The 19,140-nt window shown below is 46.8% G+C and overlaps 1 protein-coding gene across 1 annotated transcript; it reads right to left on the bottom strand.

The window, feature by feature from the left end:
- Positions 1-4,754: 4,754 nt before the first annotated feature.
- DACT2 (dishevelled binding antagonist of beta catenin 2) lies at positions 4,755-18,900 on the bottom strand. Its single transcript, XM_052806432.1, has 4 exons — positions 18,361-18,900; positions 12,329-12,461; positions 10,606-10,893; positions 4,755-7,372 (listed from the first exon to the last, which is right to left on the bottom strand). The coding sequence occupies exons 1-4, from the start codon at positions 18,598-18,600 to the stop codon at positions 5,574-5,576; spliced, it is 2,460 nt and encodes an 819-aa protein (XP_052662392.1). The 5' UTR covers positions 18,601-18,900; the 3' UTR covers positions 4,755-5,573.
- Between the last annotated feature and the right edge of the window lie 240 nt (positions 18,901-19,140).

Genomic DNA, 19,140 nt, shown 5'->3' with positions numbered 1-19,140 from the left:
GCCTGGTCAGCGCTGCCTGGTCCATTTGATCTGTAAGCTTTCTCCTCTCTTGGTTTGTAGCTTTACAGGATCACCAGACTGCTAATACTCTTTCAGTTTGTGTTTTGAAAACCAGCATAAACATGAAATGTCCTCACTGTGCACAGCCCTAACCATCTCCCTTGCTCCGCCACTAACACAGATGTGACATGGCAGCAGGATTCTCCCCCAGCAAACCAGCCATAAACACAGTTACTTCCACAGCCTGCAGCCCAGTCAAGAATGAAAGCAAAGTCTGAAATCCTCCTTATTTCCCATCTGTCATGCCAATCATCCCACTTGCTGACATCTTGAGAACAGCATAAGGGGACAAATGATTCTGTGGGGTAGCTCCTGTGACTTCCCAGGAATTATGTCATGGGTGAATTTGATGCACTGCATCCCTAGTTACAAATGGTGAGCCAGGAAAAGAAAGGAAAAACACTGGAATGCTTGAAAAAAAAATCAATACGAGCTAACAATAGTCTCCAGGCTTCATTATAATGATAACATACAGAATTAACAGAATTGATGGTGGCTGGACTTCTGCTCATTTCAGCTGTTATTCTGCTGACGTTCTGCATTGCAGTATAATTAGACATACTGCGGTGGTGTTAAACCTGAGAAGTACAAACATCAAAAAAGAGCCCTTAGCTGAGCATTTTCCTGGTGATCGCTCTTCACCCATAGCTGAAGAATCACAGTAGCTGTCTGTGCAGAGTAGCAGCTAATGGTGGAATCCCAGGTCTCCTTCACATCCATATAAGATACGGGAGACTCTGCCTAAATGCTGTATTAGTGTCATTGAATGTTTGTATTTCTCACAGGCAAGTTTCAGATGTAGGATTCCTTGTTTTCCAGATTAACGTATGTTCTTTACATGGTCATTCAAGCTGCTCGTCCCAGGGCAGCTTCTTGGGGAGCATGTTCAGTGAGGGCTTTTGAGTTCATGGTTAGAGAGCGATAGGTATTACAGCTCTCTGCAGCAGCCACAGGCTTTGCTGTGCTGTGGAGGGCAGAGGGCTGCTCTGGTTAAAAGCTGAGCTACTCTCTTCCACTGAGCACAGCTGGGGTGATCCCTTCAGCCTCAGGATGGTTGAGGAGGGCTCAAAAGGGGCTTGAAAATGAAAGCTGCTGCTCTTGCTTTAGAGTAGCAATTGGGCAGTCCCTCCCTGGCACGCTGTTGTCTTGTTCCCCGTCAGAGACGGCCGTCACAGATGCCTTGTTTTGCCGCACGCTTCCTTTGAGCTATCTTTGCCTAACTGGGGATTTTGCACTTGGTAGCCTGGAAGGACTCTGGGCTGGGGCACTCCCTGACCTTGCAGCTCAGGAGCGATCGGCCTGTGGCTTTGGGTGCAGGTGGCCTGGGACTATTTCAAGCGCAGCCCCCAAATCCCAGCGCTGCCCAACCTGCGCGGCGGTGGGGCTGGCTTGGCGTCCTCGCAGTGATAAAGAAACTAGCAAAGGCTGCTGGGGCTGGAGCTGGCAGAGCCCTCCGGTGCCAGGGCCAGCCTGCCTCGTCCTGCGGGCATGACTCCCTTCCCAAGGAGCCGCCGCTGTCGCCTGCCTTTCAGCTGCTCTGGGGCACCTCTCGCCTTCAGCTCTCCCCGCTTCAGAGCTTCGGACCAGGATGGGTAAGCAAACACAAAGCAGACGCCAGCACGGCCTTAAAAAGTCCACGGACTCAAGTTTGCCAGCATGAGAATTACCCATAGCTGGTTTTGAGACTTGCTACGTGATAACGGCCTTTCTTTTGACCAGTGCCTTGCCTGACCAGAAGTCACTTCGAACGAAGGTCTGGTCTGAAGGATGGTGTCTCCAACAAAACATCAGTTCTCCGACTTTATCCCATGGTTTGGATACTGGGTGTGGACTTGAACAACCAAGAAGGTTGGTAATTATCCAGTTCCAAAATTATTAGAGCAATAAAAGGATTATTGAAGTTTTAAAAATCATAGTTCTGATCTATTCCGCAAATTGCTCTTAAAGCTTCCTTAATTCCCTTTCCATTCTCTCTTTTGTTCCTTTCTTTTCTTTCCTTTGTGGTTTAGGAGCAATTTGCTCCTACACCGAAGTGTAAATGTCTGCCTTTGACAGAAGGAAACTGCTGATCTGGTGCATAGATTTCAGCAGTGGATGGTTTGATTCAGGAGAGCTCGGAAGGATGATGACAGATGTTAGCTCCTGCAACAGAGACGCTGCATAAAGCTGTTCTGAAACAGCCGTCAGATCTATACACTTGCTAATCAAGTCACAGTGAAAGTGCTAAACTTCTCACTCCTAAAGCGTATCAGGGTTGGTGCTAGACTCCTAACTGAATCACCGACTGACATTTTTTGCATTCTCTTAGGCCTTTATAGTACAAGACGCTGCAAGGTAAAAACATTTTGTGGATTCCTTCTGGAAGGGAAAATAGACAGTGAACATGTCTATTTAGTATTGCCTTGACCACGAGTAAAGCTGGGCATCCCTTATTCTCACTATGAGGCTTCATATGGAGCTGAAAGCTGGTTTTGTGATGTTTAGTATATACGTATAAAAGAATGGTGCATCAGAGTATTTATTGATATTTGTTGATTTTAAACATGTTTCAGATCTGTTTGCTTAGGAGGCAGGTATTCCTGGGTGCTGTCAGCAGAGCTAGCCCGTAGTCTCTGATGGACAGAGCACCGACAGGCATGACACTCGGATCTGGTTACCAAAATTCTCAGTGTACATGCCAACAGAACATACTAATTTTTACCAGTGTACTGAACTACAATCTTATTTTTGGTGCCAGTATAGCTGGACTGTCGAGTCTCCTGCCCTGCTTTGCACTGTCCTACTTCTTCCCCCCCGCCCCAGAGCTCCGGTCCCAAGGCAGTTTCTGCTCCAGCAGAGGAAAGCAGGGTTTCCAAAGAGGAAAGCAGGGTTTCCAAAGGGGCAGTACTAGGGAGAAGGTCCAATGTCCTGGAGTAAGGAGGGGTGGCAGCACCCATTCAGCCCTCCCCAGAAAGTCACAGCTCAGTAGCGTCACTGCACATGGTGATACCTCAACATTTAACAGCAGGTTCTCTGCACTGCTGGGGTTCTCCAGCACCACGGATTTCCCCTGGATCAAGTGTGGGCACATAATCGTGTATTTCTGTCAAATCAGCCAAGGCATAGGATGATGATGTTTGTGCCAGCTTTATGCTTTTATGTTGGCTTTATGCGGGCTCTGGGAGGAGAGACGTTATCTGACCTGGCAGAAAGTGTGAGCTGTAGAGGCAGTGATACCTCACCTGGCATAAAACCTGTCAGTACAAAATTAAGTCATCATTTTTCTCTATTTGAATTGGCAGTGCGAGTTCATTCTGGATCAGCACTTTCATCATGTGTCTGGCAACATTTCTGACAGAGTATTAACAGCCCTAAAGCGGGATTTACTGAGTTGTGGGATCACAAACTTATTGTTTGAGCTCACTCTGATAAAAAGGCAGGGAGCTACTGGGTGGCGGTTTTTACCAGGTTTCAGAATGCTCCTACACAGAGCAGTTTTCTAGCAAGGAACAATTTCCTCCCCCATGAAAAAAACACCCTCAGAATTCCTATCTAACCAATAAACCCCACCCCAATACAGAAAATCCATGGATTAGAGGTTCATATGTAACTTTTGACACACTCCCCCAAATGAAACCTTTTGTGTAAACGGGAAAAGGAATCCTTTTGTGGTGTAGAAAGTCAACAAGGCATAAATCACTATTTTGTTTGCTCTGTTGCTAGACATGCTGAACAAGAAACCACCGCCAGACCTGTGAAATTCTCCCATTAATCCTACCAGAGTGATTACGTCCAATACTCTCAGGACCAAGAAAAAACGTTTAAACATATTCCACTGGCTAAAATGTAGTAGTTTCCTAGTAAGGATGGTGTTATGCAGTAGCTCGAATACTTGAATTAAATAACTTTATGTAACTTTTACTTTTCTCTACTTCATTTTCCAAAAATGATTTGAAAATAGAGGGGTTTAAAAACATAACGTAGCTTCCAAAGAATAGAAGGCACTGGCTAAAAGTTTAGTCTTTCAATACTTCTGTTTGCTAATGAATGCTTGGAGTAAACAAGCACTCTTTTACCCCAGTTTCTGTAAAGCGCTTGCCTTTTGTTTCAGACCCAGTACACTCGGCTGAATGAGGTAATGCCTACATCTCCTAGGCCAGGAATGTATTCAGATTGGGCACTGAAACAGGGTAGGAGGATAATACCTGCTCTTTGGTAAACACAGGGTGAACTTCAGCTCAGCTTCGAGATTGCTGTGCTCGGAGGAAAGAATTAGGACTGCCTGTCTGAACACAAAAAAATCACTTCATCAGTTTAGCAACCAATTCAAAGCTTCACATAGGTGCCCTCAAATGCATTAAAACCACATTATGTATACGTAAATACATATTTTAAATTAAGAGTGTCTTGTGACAAAATTGCATCAATTTAAGTGAGTCAGTTAAACACTACCCTGTCCTCAACACAAATACTGTTTTTAAATTCACTCATTTAGGAGCAGGTGCTGAAGCAGGTTTCCTGAGGTAGAGGCTGAAAGGACCCTGGTTCTGACTGAGCTGTAGCAACCCTCTGAAAAATAAAAAAAAACCTCTCTGCACAGCGATCATGAAAACACAGACTTGTTTTGCCAAAGAAAGCTCCTCTGCATTCCTCACGTGACGTTAAGAGTTCAGAATAATTTTCGTTAGACATCAGACAAGGACAATTTTCAGAAGTACATTAAATAGTGTTTATTGGGTTTGCAATTTCAGGGGCAAAGCTATAATCTCAGTCCCAGCCATTCACACACTGTGGCACATGTTCTTTCACCTATTCAACAAATGAACAATAACATGGAACATCATAAAGAGGCGGCTTGAAAAAAAATCCCTATACTCTCAGTTTTGAAAACAGGAAACAGACTGAAGTCTTGTTCTCATTGACAAATACATTTACCTTCTTGATTAAACATAGTATGTTTTTATGGAAGAACAGACTCATCCTCCAGATGTTTTGGAGAAGGTATGGGATGGCTGATCTGAAAGAAAGTAAAACTATGGAGAGCACTGAGAGAGCTTTTCCATATGAGCACAGTGACAGCTGGATGGTTAATGCAGGCTTCAGGCTGCAAATAATTCCTCAGAAGAGGGAGGGATGCTACCAAATATGCAGTTGGGAAGAGCCCCTCTTCTTGGGAAGCCTTTGTGTCTGGGACTGATTCTGTGGGTGCATCTGGTCAACAAACCATCAAGAGCCTGCCTGTAAAATCTTACGGCAGAGGTTGTTTTCATTTTCACCATGGCGACCCCTCTGCATAGTAAAAAAAGGCAGCACACAATATACACAGATCCATATTTACAGAATAAATGGCAAAAGAGGAAATTAGATACAGTGACACTTATGTCCAGGCATTAACAAACAAGATCCCTTGTGTTGATTCAGGGGTTATTCACAGTTCCTTTAAGCAAGTCCTTTTCTCTGCCCACGGGTTCTCTTGTTTTGCTAATGAGAGCCAGCAGGATGTCTCACTGTAAGAAACAGATGCTTGCTCTCCCTTAAACCATGGTCATGACCTTCAGAGAGGCAGGTTGGAATCTCCTAATCTTCTTCTTCAGTGCTTTTGAAGCTTTGATGCGACAGATTTTGGGCACTGGGGGAAGAGGCTTGGAAGAGGCCTGGACAGTCCCCGATTGTCTGACCGAACCTTCGGGCCAAATCAGCTCACTTTCATCCCCCTCGTCATAGTCAAGGGCAAGGCTGCTGCTGTTACTGCTGCCATCTGAATCGCTTTCACTGGACTCGCTGTCCCCGAAACGGTTAGCCGTGAAATCGCTGACCTCCCCTTCGCTGGTCTCTGCGATGGTGGAGTGAAAGAGGGAAGCGCACTCTGCAGAGTACTCGGAGTGGTCTGACTCGCTTTTGGCATAAGCTCCGTGGCGCTGGCTCTTGGGGCGAGCCCTCACGCTGACAGTGCGCAAGACGCCAGCTCTCCTCGCTGGCTGCCTCGGTGCTCCTGGGCCAAAGCTACTCGAGAGGCTGGCCAGGTGGGCCTTGGCAGAGATCTCCACTGTGGACTGCCACTTGCGCTGCTTCTTCTTGTTGGCTGTGTCTGCGCAAGCTGCTTCGAGGGAATACAGTGCGTTGGCAGAGGTTCTGTAAAGCTCCGGCCCAGGTGGCACTGTGGGGAGCCTTACCTGCACTGGGAACAGGCTAGACTCTGAGCACGACCTGCCGGTCACGTCACCAGAATACGAAGGTCTCCGCGCGAGGCTCTTCGCTCCATGTGGTTTTTGGGGCTGATTCCACTCCGCAGGCAGCCTAGCAGCCCCATGGGACCCTCTCGCCTTCTCCATGCAAAAGGCTTGCTTCCCAGGCCGTAGTGCCTTTTCACTGTTCCTCCTCTTTATCTTCACCGCCTTTGTTTTGGAGCTGGCAAACTTGACCCGGACTTGGTGGGATTCTGCGGGGACAAACTGAGCATGAACGAATTCACCCCGTGCCGCTCGCTCATGACCCCCGGCGTTAGCCAATTTGGCATTGCCGCACCTTTTGAGGGGCAGCTTTCTGGGTGGGATGGCTTTAGCGTTCCAGGTGCCCGGGCTGGAGTCCTCCTGGCACAGCTGCGAGCAGGATGAACTGCACTCCATGCTGCTCTCTGTCGATTCTGCCAGAGGAGAGCCCCTTGCTGCTGCCTTGGCAAGATAGCAACTATTCACAGCTGATGGCTCTGCGTCAGGCCGAGTGGATGGCTGTTCTTCATTCACACAGCGCATGGTCTCCTGCTGCTTGGCACATTCCCCCTCTGGCACCTCCCTCTGCAGCTTCCCTTCAGCTTTGTTACTTTCCAGAGAACTCACTTGTTTTTCCAGCTGGCTACTGCTGCTGTTAATTTTCACTCCACCCGCGCTAGGGGTTATAATGAGTCTCTGGTGCATTGTGGCTGGCTGGCTCTTTGTTGAAACCCACTCACTGGCATCAGCCCGATTGTTCCCTTTGCATCTCGTCAGCTGCAGTAATTTATTGATGTAACCCCCTGGCTTGGCCTCAGCGGTTGGCCTAGTCCGAATCAAGCTGGGACCTGCTGCTATAGGCATGGGTTTGCTGGGAGGAGCCTGGAGGTCTGCTTCTGGGGATGCCCCCACCAGGGAGAAAAGGGGACTTTGTAAAGCCACCGCATGAAGGGGGCTTGGGTAAGGATACACGTCGATGCCATTCTTGGAGACCAAGTCGTTCTGGAATTTGGGGTCCACGCTGAGCAAGGGCATGTCTCCGGCATGGCACAGAGGTAACATGGATTTGGGATCTGTCTCTTTCTGAAATCTAGCGTCTGCTGGAATGAGTCTTTCCAAGTCACCTACACAGTGGATGAAAATAAATAACCTAATTAAATCACAGACAATTACATTCAAACTGGCTTACGCCAGAAGTGCCATTTCAGAGGGATGTGCTAGCTTTTACTAAAATCAGTAGCATGAATGAAGAAAATAGTCTCAGTCCTCCAAGATCTCTGACTTACTCCAAGGCTTTTATTCACCTGAGCATAACGGAGATTAGAATGGCTTTCAATGCCAATAATAAAACTCATGCCCTTGCAGGGAATTTAAACTGTGCTACTTGGATGAAAGTAAATCTGTGCATATATAAAAATGTTCCAGAATGTCACAGACCAAGAGGAACCCAACCAACTAAACAAAAATAAGGGATCATTTTTATTTCTTAACAGAGATAAAAAGTGAATCCAACAACTAGAACGTCTGAAGCTGAATGTCACCTAGAATTATCCAATACAACAGATACAGTTTTCGAACACTTTCCCCCCAGGATAGGATAAGGACTTCCTCTGGATATATGACTATAACTCAGAAATTCATGAAATTTCCAGCATGCAGAGCCAATGTTTTTTTTTTTTTTAAAGTAGTTAAATATGAATTCCAGCTTTTCCTCCAACCCTTTTATATCATGTGTCCTGGAAAAATCCATAGCACTCAACCACCTGCTTTAAGAGGACTTAAGCAGACTCTAGGTTATAGTGTTTCTTAACCTCTTAAATGCTGGAAGCTGTAGTTTTTTATTCTTTTGCATCTTGGTTTAGTAAGGCATTAGTAAACAGAAACACTCAACATGCATGGGAGAGCCATTAAGACTCACATGTCCCATAGGCCAGAGTGACATGATTCTACTTTTCCTTAACCCCAAATCCAATGAAACCTCCTAACCAGATCTTTCATTTCATTTGATAACATTACCAGTCTCATCTCAAGTAAATAACTTCTTAGAGTATTTAATTCCAGAATGAAATATTGAGAGGTTTTATTAAAAGGCAGAAAATCAGGAATGCCATAATTCTTTGTGTAGATTTTTTAAAAATCAACCTTAAGGACATAGAAGAATGGACTAAAGAATCTTTACTTTGAGAGAGAAAAAAAATCTAAGGGTAACTACTCAGGCAGATGGGAGGCTCATGAAGACGGCATTTGTGGCCACCAATTCAGATCTCTTAAATTTCAGAGTACTGTCAAGGTTGCTGTAAGTTACACTTGACTGCTGCACCTTCCTCTCAGGAGCATCTCCTGTGCACTGAGAGGACAGGCTGTGTTCTTGTGTGAAGCAAGACTGTTCCACCCAAAGAAGTCATCCGATAGAGTGCTACAGTGCTGTGTTACCTCTGGTACCAAGAGTACTGGAACCATCTGCAGCTAGCGTGGATTTCTCTGTACAACAGTGCAGTCTTCAGTGCCAACAAATCCTCAGGGAACTGATTTCCTGGCTGCTTCATGCTACCAGGAAACCCAACCATCAAATCCAACCACATATTTCACTTACAGTGACTCTTTCTGTCCTGTGACAGGAAGCTTTTGAAAGACTTCGAAATTTGGCATTGTCTGCAGCGTCCTACCTAAGGCACTTAGACCTGCTACAGCAAAGGTTGGGATGATGATTTCTCAAACAACGTATTTTCATAATGAAAATTCTTTAGGAAATTGTTGGCAGCGTGTAGTGGTGCTCTCTTGTGCAAACAGACCAGGCAGGTGTCAAAAGAATGCTGTGCTTGTGGTGTCTCAGCAAGCTTTCCGCTTGCCACTGAAAGAAAAGGCAATTGGTTTGTACCTGCAGCTACCTGCGGGGACAAGCTAAGGAGAGGAAAAGAGACATTTCTTCCCCTCTCCAAATGATGCTTTTCTGAAGTAAAATCTTGCCTCACTTCCTGCAATGTGGTCAACTTTGCGAGCATTGTTTCTTCAAGGCTACACCCACTACTACCCCACTACTTATGCTTCTCACACTGGAGGAAGTAAGAGGCTGTAGCCAGGAAGAAGGGAGGCGGTGGTGGTGGAAAAAGGAAGGAGGACCGAAGGAGGTCTGTAGCCTCATTCCTGCACCCTTACTTAACATCAGCTATCCCTTTTTCTGCTAGTCTGTCTCCATATCCAAAAACCCGTCAAGCCCTGGGGGTCTTAGCAAAATGTTGCAGGGCAGGAAAGTTTCTGATAAAACAAGAAGTCTGTCATCTGAACATGGAAGCCACAGATCATTAAGCTCAGCTCCATCCCCAGCCTCTGAGAAGCCTTGAGAAGACTTTGCTTTTATGCTATTATTTAGCACCATCGCTTCAGGTGTGTCTGCACAGATAGGTACAGAACAGGCGGTCTTTGCTTCTGCTCCAAGCAAGCTAGAGGTGAGCTAGCTCAGGTCAAGAAACTGTGGGAATGACTCCAGAGTAACACGGTACTCGAAATGATGTTCCCTACGGCTTCCCTGTTTCTATAATGGAACTGTCACACATGTGGCTGGGTCACCATATGAACTAACACAAGATTGCTCTGAGGCCATGGAAGGACCCAAAATAAGAAGTGATATGATGTCACTTCACAGACGGCTAAACAAGAGATTTGGAATATTAATGGACTTGTCCATTTTGTCTAAAGGTATGATGCAAAGTCATGGTTGATCCACTATTAGGCTCATGACTGGTTCCTAGACAGTCAATTAACTTTTGGTGTCTCGTATCCCTAACTGTATGTAACAAATTATGAACAAGAGTGTCGTCTGAGTCCACATTGATTTGAATAACTACAGCAAGGTATATGTAAGTATTATCATACTCATTTTACAACAGACTGAGAAAACAGGCACTAAGTCTGGAAGCGTCTTTTTCTCCTTAGATTTCTGTAAAATCTTTCTCAGTACAATGCAGCACCTCTAATTTTGAACTCCCCTTGCATTTTTCATACATCCCTGCATCTTCACACAAGGTGTTTCAAATACTGCAATTTTTCTGATTTCCCAAGTAGGTAAGTTAAAAAAAGTATCTCAACATTCATTACAATTTTATCTCATGCACTTAAATATTCTTCCAAATCTAAATGCATATGTCCTCATACTTGTTATTGTTTAAAAGTATCCAAGTATGGACAAAGTGAAAGTTGAACAGGAAACGGTTTGGCTCTGTGGTTTTGATTAATTCCCACCTTGTGTATGGAAAATGAGTGCTATGTATTGGTTACACATTGGTATATTAGGTCCTAAAAGTAATAACCAGGATTCTGCCCTTCTCTTGAATGAGTATCCAGTTCTGCAGTCGATTACCTGTGGAAACTGGCCTCGGTCGGGACCTGGCAGGAGTCCCAGAAACGTCTGTGCTAGCCGTAATCCGACATCCATCACTGACATAGGTTCCCTGCTGTTGGAAGCTGGTGGTGTGCACAGTAGTTTCGTCTGCAGACTTGGGTCGGTAATCAAACACACTGAGCCTTGCTTTAGGGTGTTGAGAGCCGGGCAAGAGACTGGTGTGGGAGGAGGAGATGGACTCGCTGTACACAGAGGTACAAGAATTGGAGAGCGAGCAAGAACCACCGTCGCTCAGGTCATAGAAGCCTGCAGAGTTAAAATAAATAGGAAGATATTTCTTATTTACAGTAACTAAACATGCTCTGTAGAAGAAAAATGCAAAGAATAAAATCAATCTTCTTTGTTATGTGCCACAGGCCTAAATTTACGATCATTTATTTGGGTAACTTTAGCAGAGGTATACTCTAATTCAACCACCTTTTATTGGGCTTCTGCGTATTTACTTAGGCCCTGAGCCAGCTTGGCACGCACATGCATGCTTAGTTCTGAGGCTGGGTTGGGGTGAAGTGCAGCACCATCACGCCCAATTCTTCACTGGAGAACGTCTTTGGGGACTATTATGCAACTGGTGTAAAACAGGGCCATCTTATGCTGTTGTAACTTGTGCTAGGTGCATACAAGCACAGCTTGGATGGGAAAGTAGAGTAAAACTAGCCTGTGATCAGAGCTGCCAAGTCTGTGATAGCTGGAATGTCTAAGGGCAGAGAACAGAGGCTATCTTCCCTCTCCAGGTCTTGCGATCATTGCCAATTAATTATGGAAGTATTAAAAAAGGCTCGTATAAATTCAAGATAGGAATTTTTCTTATTCCTCTCTATATAAAGCAAACAGAAAAGGAAGCTGTTTCCTTTTGAACTGCATGCATGGGCCTAAGCACACACTCCTGAATTTAGACACTCAACAGAAACTTGCACTTCGTATATCCACTCTGAGTACCAGGCTGCAAATGCATATGCTGTAAATAAAAAAATTCTTTCCTTGTCTCACTAAAGACTTAATTCTGTTTAAAAAGCAATATTCCCATTGTCCCAGACTAGATAACAGAAACTGGTTTTAACAGACATCCTAGCTATAAAAGCCTGTAGTACAGCGCTCTCTGTGAACCAGACCAGAAACCTGAAACTCAATCTCTTTCTGTCCATGAGAGCGTTAGTCAACAAACTGTTGGGGTGTTTTTTCTCAGTGTCTTTTAATAGAGCTGTTTCATTTTTATGTAAATGATCAAACATTCATTTGGCCAGAGCACTGCCAAATCTTCAAAGCCTTAGCAAGGTTCAGGACACTTCTTGGATTCAAGCAGAGCACTGACATGGACGTTGGTCTCATTCACTTCTAGTAAGTACTCTAGCCACTTTGCCAATGGTCATTCTGCACTGGACAAGGTGGATATACAAATTAATAAATCTGTCTCCTCCTCCTTCCATTTGTGGCTAAAATGTCCATTTTAAAATAAAAAAAAATCCAGAAGAAAATACCGTTTGAGTCAATAAGCATTTTCCAACTAAATCAGGAAAATTCCCACCAGCTCTGTGAGTGTGCTCTGCGCCAGATGACTACTCTCCACCTCAGCCATGGCGCACCGTTTCTGACCAAACAATACAGAGAGTTTTGCTTAGCAGCTGACACCCTTCAGTTCTCCTAGCACCACAACCCTGGGAATAAACGACCAAGTGCACGTTACCTGAGCTGGGCCGGCTGTCACTATCCAAGTATTCACTGGAGGTCTTACTGACGTCCAATTTCAGCTCACTTATTCGCTGATCTAGCTGATCCAGGTGGCTTTTCAAGCCGACATCCTGTCTCCTCAAACGAGACTAATTCACAAGTCGAGGGAAGAAGGAGGAAATGAAGAATAATCATAGTTAGAATCTCAGCAGCAATGCATGAATTCAGGCCATCTGTGCCGGACAGATTCTGCTCTCATGGTGTTCTGCTTAGCTAGGGACTGTTGCAATTGGCTCTCTGTAATGAGACTGACAAGTACAAAACATTCTGGTTTTCGGTATATATTGTCTTCTGCCCAGCTGAACATGTTCTCAAAACTTTTCATAGTGAATATACCTGTTTTAAAACTTTGGGGGTTTTGTTACACCTATGGCAGGAACTGTACCTTTAAAGTGGATGGCAATGTTTTAACTAATTAACATACTAATATATGCACTGCATTTTGCCATACACTGCCTCTGAGCAGAGGATAAGATAAACGTTATGGACTGTCTGCATGAACTGTAAGATGCCGCCTGATGAAAGGAAACCGCTGTATGTAAAGGTACCTTATTGCCACACAAAGTAAAGGCAGCATACTCATTTCTGTAAAACCCTTGGCTTTGATGACACGTCTTTATAGTTGAAAGGCTACACTGCATGAATTGCGACACCTACTCTGCTGAAAGTTTTCCCTGCATGTCTCGTGGCTAGATATTTCCACACATTTTATGCAAGGAGAAGGTGGTATTTGAATACTGCTGTGAAAATGACTGTTTAAAATAAATGGGGTCTCAAGCTTGTGAATAATCCTTCAGAAGCCAGCAACAAGGTCCTCTGCCTACTGCGATCACTGACCGGGCTGATCTCAGCTAACAGCTCCCGCAGTTGCTCCCCCAGGGTTTGTGCCGTCAGCTTGGCGAGGCAGATGGCCAGGCGTTAGGTACCGGCCAAACAACCACGGCTGGTTTCCGTCACAAACTTCTCACGTGGCACTTGGCAAATTATCTAGGCCCAGTCCTTATTTAGGCAGCTTCTAATTATACCACACCTCACCATCCATCCAACAGCACTTTACAGAAAGGTGGTCTCTTGAAGTTGGTTGTAAAGTTGTGCTCACAGACCGCAAGGGGCTGGGTTTCCACTCGGTAATGGAGAGAAAAACATGACTAAGATTCTTCTTTATGTGTACGTTTCAGATTTAAAAATACAAGTGGCAGTTCCAGCAGCATTTCCAGCCCCAAATATGAAAAAAAAGTAATCTAGGTCCCTTGAGCTAATTAAAGTATCTGCAAAATTAAATGACATGCAGAAAATCAAAATTAGTATGTACACATTTTCAACTCCAGCTTCCTTGTGTTCGGATAATTCAGCTTTTAATATTTGCATTTTTAGGTTTCTCCTTAGCTATAAATACTAAAAGCAAGGAAAGCTAAGGTCCTAAGGCAATCGGTAAATGATTAGATACTGGGATTCAAGGAAAAAAGACAGATGTCCCGAGTCTCATAAGACAACTGTTACAGCTGGTGATGCTGCTGAGATGAATGAAAAAAGTATTTCTAGTGTGCTTTTATGGAGAACTGGAGGAACACATAAGACACAAGAAGTAAAGCCCCTTTTTGTCAGTGTCACACATCTAGGAAGGCTTAAGCTCAAGAGGCTCACTACTGCTTCCTAGGAAAACCCGTGGTGATTTTCCCTCTTCCTCTTTCATATAAACAAAAAGGAAGGAAAGAACTGGATAATAAAGGAGATTTTCTATCCCATCTGAATGATGAATGTATGACCTCCTCAGTACTTCTTTATTTCCTTTATGGGGAAAAAGCAGAAACATGCCGTGCCTCCTTCAATCCCACCTACTCAGGAAATCACAAAGTTTTGTTTTCTCGGCTGGAATTAATTGCTTAATGATTAATGTTTTGCCAGCCAATCCCTCAGTCTGTGGTTTCTGATTAATGACAGAGAGGCCACAAGGCTCTCAGGTATTCAAAGATTATTTATTATACCTCCAGGTTCTGTCTGCGCTTTCACAGCATTTTAACCAACACACGATTTACATCATCGTTTTTAACCCTTTTATGGTGTCTCACACCATTGGGTTTTCATGTTTCCGGCAGACTTCGTAGCTTTGATCTTTCAGTTAACTCCTTCTGCACTCCAAGGCGAGAAGCATTCCTCAAACCATTTGGATAAGGATTACTTTTCCAGTGTGTTTGCTTGAGGTTGTTATTGCTCTAATAACCACACTAAGCAGCACCCAGAACAATAAACCCTAAACACACTCTTTCTCAATTCACAACATTAATTTTACATGAGACTAAACCTTGCAGGTGAAACCATCTGTTTGCTTTGGGCAATGCAGCTGTGAAGACTTCTGTACGCTGCACAATGCAGGACCAGACTTTCCAAATCAACTTGTACTATCAATGGCCTACAGTTTTGGGGAGCCAAATGTGGGATCTCGTCATAACACTCACTTTTCAGAAAGAAGAACACTCTCTGAAAAGCAGGTTCCTTTAAGTCAATGCAAATCGGCACCCCACATCAAGGCACCAAAACCCACTGGTCATACTTGACTATTCTTCTCAGCTATTAACCTCTTCAGTTAAAGGGGGGGTTGACATTTATTGGTTGTAGATTAGCACCTGATAATTTTACTAATCCAACTGGATTTTGGAATGGACAAAAGATAGCATTAATCTCATCTAGCTGTGCACATCTAAAATCTATTCACCCTTGGGTCTTTTTGTAACTGATGGTGCAAAGCAGCCAGTTTCAGAGGAAAATTAATCTCACCTATCCCAGACCCTTATTCTACAGTGAGGTGAATTCCTTCTGGAAGCACCTCTTCCTCAGTTGAAAAAAACCTTTAACTTAGTTTAATATTTAAAAAAAAATTTAAAAAATCCCTGGTTGATGAGATGTTTTCTTCTATTTAAAACTATCTAAAGGGGGGAAAAAAAATCTGTGCAAAATGCAGGGTACCAAGTGTTGTTGTTTTTTTTTTTCTCTTCAGTATAATGTGTCCCTTCTCACATTCTTACAACATCATGAGCCACCTGAAAGCTTGCAAAACAAAATCATTGGATTCAAAACAAATCAACCAATTTTTATAAATTTGTTCTCTGAGGAAACAGCTGAGAAAATACTGGATGCTGCAGCCTTAGATATCCATCTGCTTTGACAGTGAAAGTGTCACAGATTTCTTTCTTTGTATTAGCCTGAATTTGCACCTCTTCTTTTCCCTCTATGTCACCATCATATCATTTGGCCAAGGGACTAGTTTAGCACCTTTGGGATCACTGACAGTAGATGGCATCACTTAACTCTGCTTCTCTGCTGCTACAGAGACTTGATCCTGCCTGCACCGTACAGCTGCCAGACAAGCCCCTGGCCACCAAAAAAAGCCACTGGCTCAGGCAAAAAAGGACGTGACTGCTAAGGGCAGCAGAAAGCCTGCAGCCTTGCTGCCTACAGCGGACTGCTGTAAAGGCCAGCTGCTGGCTGTCGCTGGTACCTGTTGTTGGGGAAGAGACTGGGGATGCTGGAGTGGCATCCACACGTAGTCCCTACAGCATTTGATGGCTCTGGCTCTGCTCTACTCATTCCCGCTAGAGGCACTTGACTCCTTAAGGGCACTGCCTCTGCTCTTCTGTTCTCACCTCACCATTACAGAAGATGCCTGGCTTGACTCTTTATCTGCCTCGTTTCCATCGCTGAGATGCCTTGAGCCAGCTCCAGCTGATACACCTTCCCCATTCTAAAGTGCAAGGACCAAACTTTTAATGAATTAAACCATGTCCACGCTAAAGCCCAAGGCTACAGCCCTACCTGAAACTTGGATCAAGATACACTGCAAGGCAAAGCTGCATTTACATTGTTAATGAGTTTCTCAATCTGAAAGCTTATAGAGCAGCAATAACATATGCGATCGTCCATGGGCCAAGAACAAGAACGATGAAGAAGTAACACTCCCTGAGCAATGCTGTGCTTTGCATTTTCTGTTGTTTTAGTTTTAACTTAATTTCCTGTGATCACAAATTTTCAAGGGTTTTGAGTGCAATAAGCTGCTCATGAGTCACTGAGAAACAGTTTTCAGCCTGTGGTCGCTGAGTTCGTAGGATCTGTGGACTACTTCTAACAGGACTGTGAAAAGCCTGTTTTCAACTGGGTTTACTTTGCTATTGAGCAGCTTTGAGGTATGCACCTCTACTCAAATATATGTCTGCAATTTGCAGGGGAAGAAACCAATAAAGGTATCAGGTACGCCACTCTGAAAAGCTTCCAGCAGCCACGGGTCAATCGGAAGAGCTTTGTATCACTACTCTACGCATTCGCACAACTGCATTTTTGCTGAAGAACCAACCTTCCCCTGGATTTGTGTAGTTCTGAGTCATCCCTCTCAAGCGTTTTGAACACTTCCCTCCCAGGCACCCCCAGCAGACACGTTGCCCATAATCGCACTGGCACCTACTGGCCAAATCCATCCCTCTCCGGCCGTGTGCTGAGTTACTCTCGTCCTCCCGGCTCCTTCATTTCTAAGGGCAGCAATTAAGGCCAATTTTTCCTCCCATTTTAATGGCCAGTTTCTCCCACATCCTTGGAAAGACTTGCAAGGTGTCAGTAAAGTCCTGACAAGCTACTCTTCTATTTCCTTATTTTATTCGAAAAATATATAAACAAATGAGTAATTAAAGCACAACAGCTGACATGAAAAAAGAACAGTCACTATGGCCAGAGGTCATTGGGTGTTTCTGTTAACCCAGTGGTCCCAGACACGAAATAAATGCCTTCAATTCCTTTGTTTAGTTAAAAAAAGAAAGAAATAAAGTAGAGCCATTAGTTAAAATTATCAATGACAGGTAATCAAGTGGTTGGCAGTCCACTTGTCCTGCATTTTTTACTTTAATCAAGATATGCCCGCTGCTGTGTTTTCACATGTGGTGGCTAGGTATCCCTGAAGGTTAAAGCCAATTTTATTCCCAGATACTGCCTGATAAAGCTGCCTCCGGGGACCGAATAACCGTGCTCTTTTCACACCTGATTGGTAACTGGTGGCCAAGCCTTGCACCAGTACAGGGAGGGAAAGGGCTCTGAATTAAGCCCGAGTCACCGAAGTGTGTAATTGCCCATACTAGAGATTAAAGCCCTTTACCCTTTGATTGTTGTCTCACCTATGAAACTCATTTCAGCCACAAGTCAGATTTTTTTTTTTCCTTTCCCAAAGAACCCGTGCAAGCGGCCGGCGTGACGCTTCAAATACAAGGCCTGGCATTCAGTTATTCTTCTCTTCTGATCACACAATCCATGGCAAGAACAAAGTACTCCTGGCTCAGGAACCCCCTCCTGCCGGATTGACTCCCACCGGCACACAACTGCACGGGTGCACAGAGGTGTACGTACACAGGTGTATGTACAGAGGGGCACACACACAGAGGTGTACGCACCAAACCCCTGGGCGCTCAGCCTATTTAAGCGCATCTCACACTGCGTGTGTCCACCCCCTGTTCAAAAGGCTACTGCCATTAAGGGCCGAGCGCTGGCAAGGGCGACACAGGTATGGCCGAAGTTAGCCATCTCCTGCGCCTCGGCCCCGACGGACGAGCCACGCCGGGTAACGACTTCTCCTCAGCGCTGCGCCTGGCACCGAGCCCTCCGCCAGCGCTGCGCGTTTCGGCCGGGGGAATGCGCGCCCAGGTGGGCCCCGCCTGAGGAAAAGAAGCGACCGTTACAGCGGCGGCGGCGGCCGCGGTGCCCGCAGCGAGCCCCAACGAGCAACCCCGGGCCCCTCCGCCCGCACCTGCCCGCGGCGGAACGGCCGCCGGCGGGGCGGGGGGAGCGGCCGCGGCCCCCTGACTGCTCTCGGCTCCGAGACGGCTCCGGCGGCGGAGCCGGGTGTCGGCCCGGCCCGGCGGCGCTCCCCTCCCGCCCGCCGCCTCACAGGACCCCCGGAGGCGGGAAACGGGCCCCGCGGGGGGCGGCGGGGCGTCCCGTCCCCCCGTCCCTTACCAGCTGCTCCTTCAGGGCGGTGAGGGTGGCCTCCAGCCGGTGCTCCTTGCCGTGGGCGGCCAGGGGCTGCGCTCCTCCGCCCGCCGCCGGCCGCTGCGGCATGGCCAGGGCGGCCCGCACCAGCTCCCGCTGCTTCTCCCGCAGCACCTGGAGCTCCTGGAGGCCGGCCAGGGCCGCCTGCAGCCTCTCGCCCACCCGGCCGCGATCCCAGCCGCCCGCCCGCGGGGCGCCCAGCAGCATCGTCAACGCTGGGCCGCGACACCGGCCATGGCAACGGGGGGGCGGCGGGGAGGCGGCGGGGCTGCTCCCGCTCCGGGCCGTGCCTGCGGCGAGGGCCGCCCGCCCCGCTCCGCGGCTGGCGGCGGAGCGAGTGCGGCGGGGCCGCGGCGGCCCCTGCGGTTTTGGAGGAGAGGTGGGGACGGGGGAGGGAGGGAAGAGAAGAGGGCTGCGGCTCCGGGCAGCGCCGGGACCACCTCCCGGGGAGGTGGAGAGGAGCCGGCGCCCCCGCGCTCCCTCCGCCCCGCGCGGGGGCGGCCCCTGCCCGGGGCGAGGGGGGGGGCCAGCCCTCGCCTCGTCCCTCGCCCCGGCGGCGGGGACGGGCGCGGTGCCCGCCCTCCCCCGGCCGAGGAGCCGGCGGCCGGCGCCGGGGCGAGGGTGCCCGTCGCGGCCGGGAGCGGGCCCCGGGGACGCCGCGGAGGTCGGAGCCGGCCCCTCGCCGTGCTGCGCACACGAAAGCGGGGCGAGGATGCGGCGCGGCGAGCGCTGGCAGGTACGACGTCT

Source organism: Harpia harpyja, chromosome 13, assembly GCF_026419915.1.
Source record: "Harpia harpyja isolate bHarHar1 chromosome 13, bHarHar1 primary haplotype, whole genome shotgun sequence".
Classification (NCBI taxonomy): domain Eukaryota; kingdom Metazoa; phylum Chordata; class Aves; order Accipitriformes; family Accipitridae; genus Harpia; species Harpia harpyja.
Note: the sequence above shows the minus strand (reverse complement) of the source record. Positions and strands in the feature narration are given on the sequence as shown.

What these genes read in the sequence shown, in the direction of transcription:
- DACT2 (XM_052806432.1), bottom strand. Translation starts at nt 18,600, where the DNA reads ATGCTGCTGGGCGCCCCGCGGGCGGGCGGCTGGGATCGCGGCCGGGTG. An exon ending in CCGCCCTGAAGGAGCAGCTG is followed by an intron (nt 12,462 to 18,360) that starts GTAAGGGACGGG and finishes CTTGTGAATTAG; the next exon opens with TCTCGTTTGAGGAGACAGGA. An exon ending in ACCGAGGCCAGTTTCCACAG is followed by an intron (nt 7,373 to 10,605) that starts GTAATCGACTGC and finishes TCCACTGTGTAG; the next exon opens with GTGACTTGGAAAGACTCATT.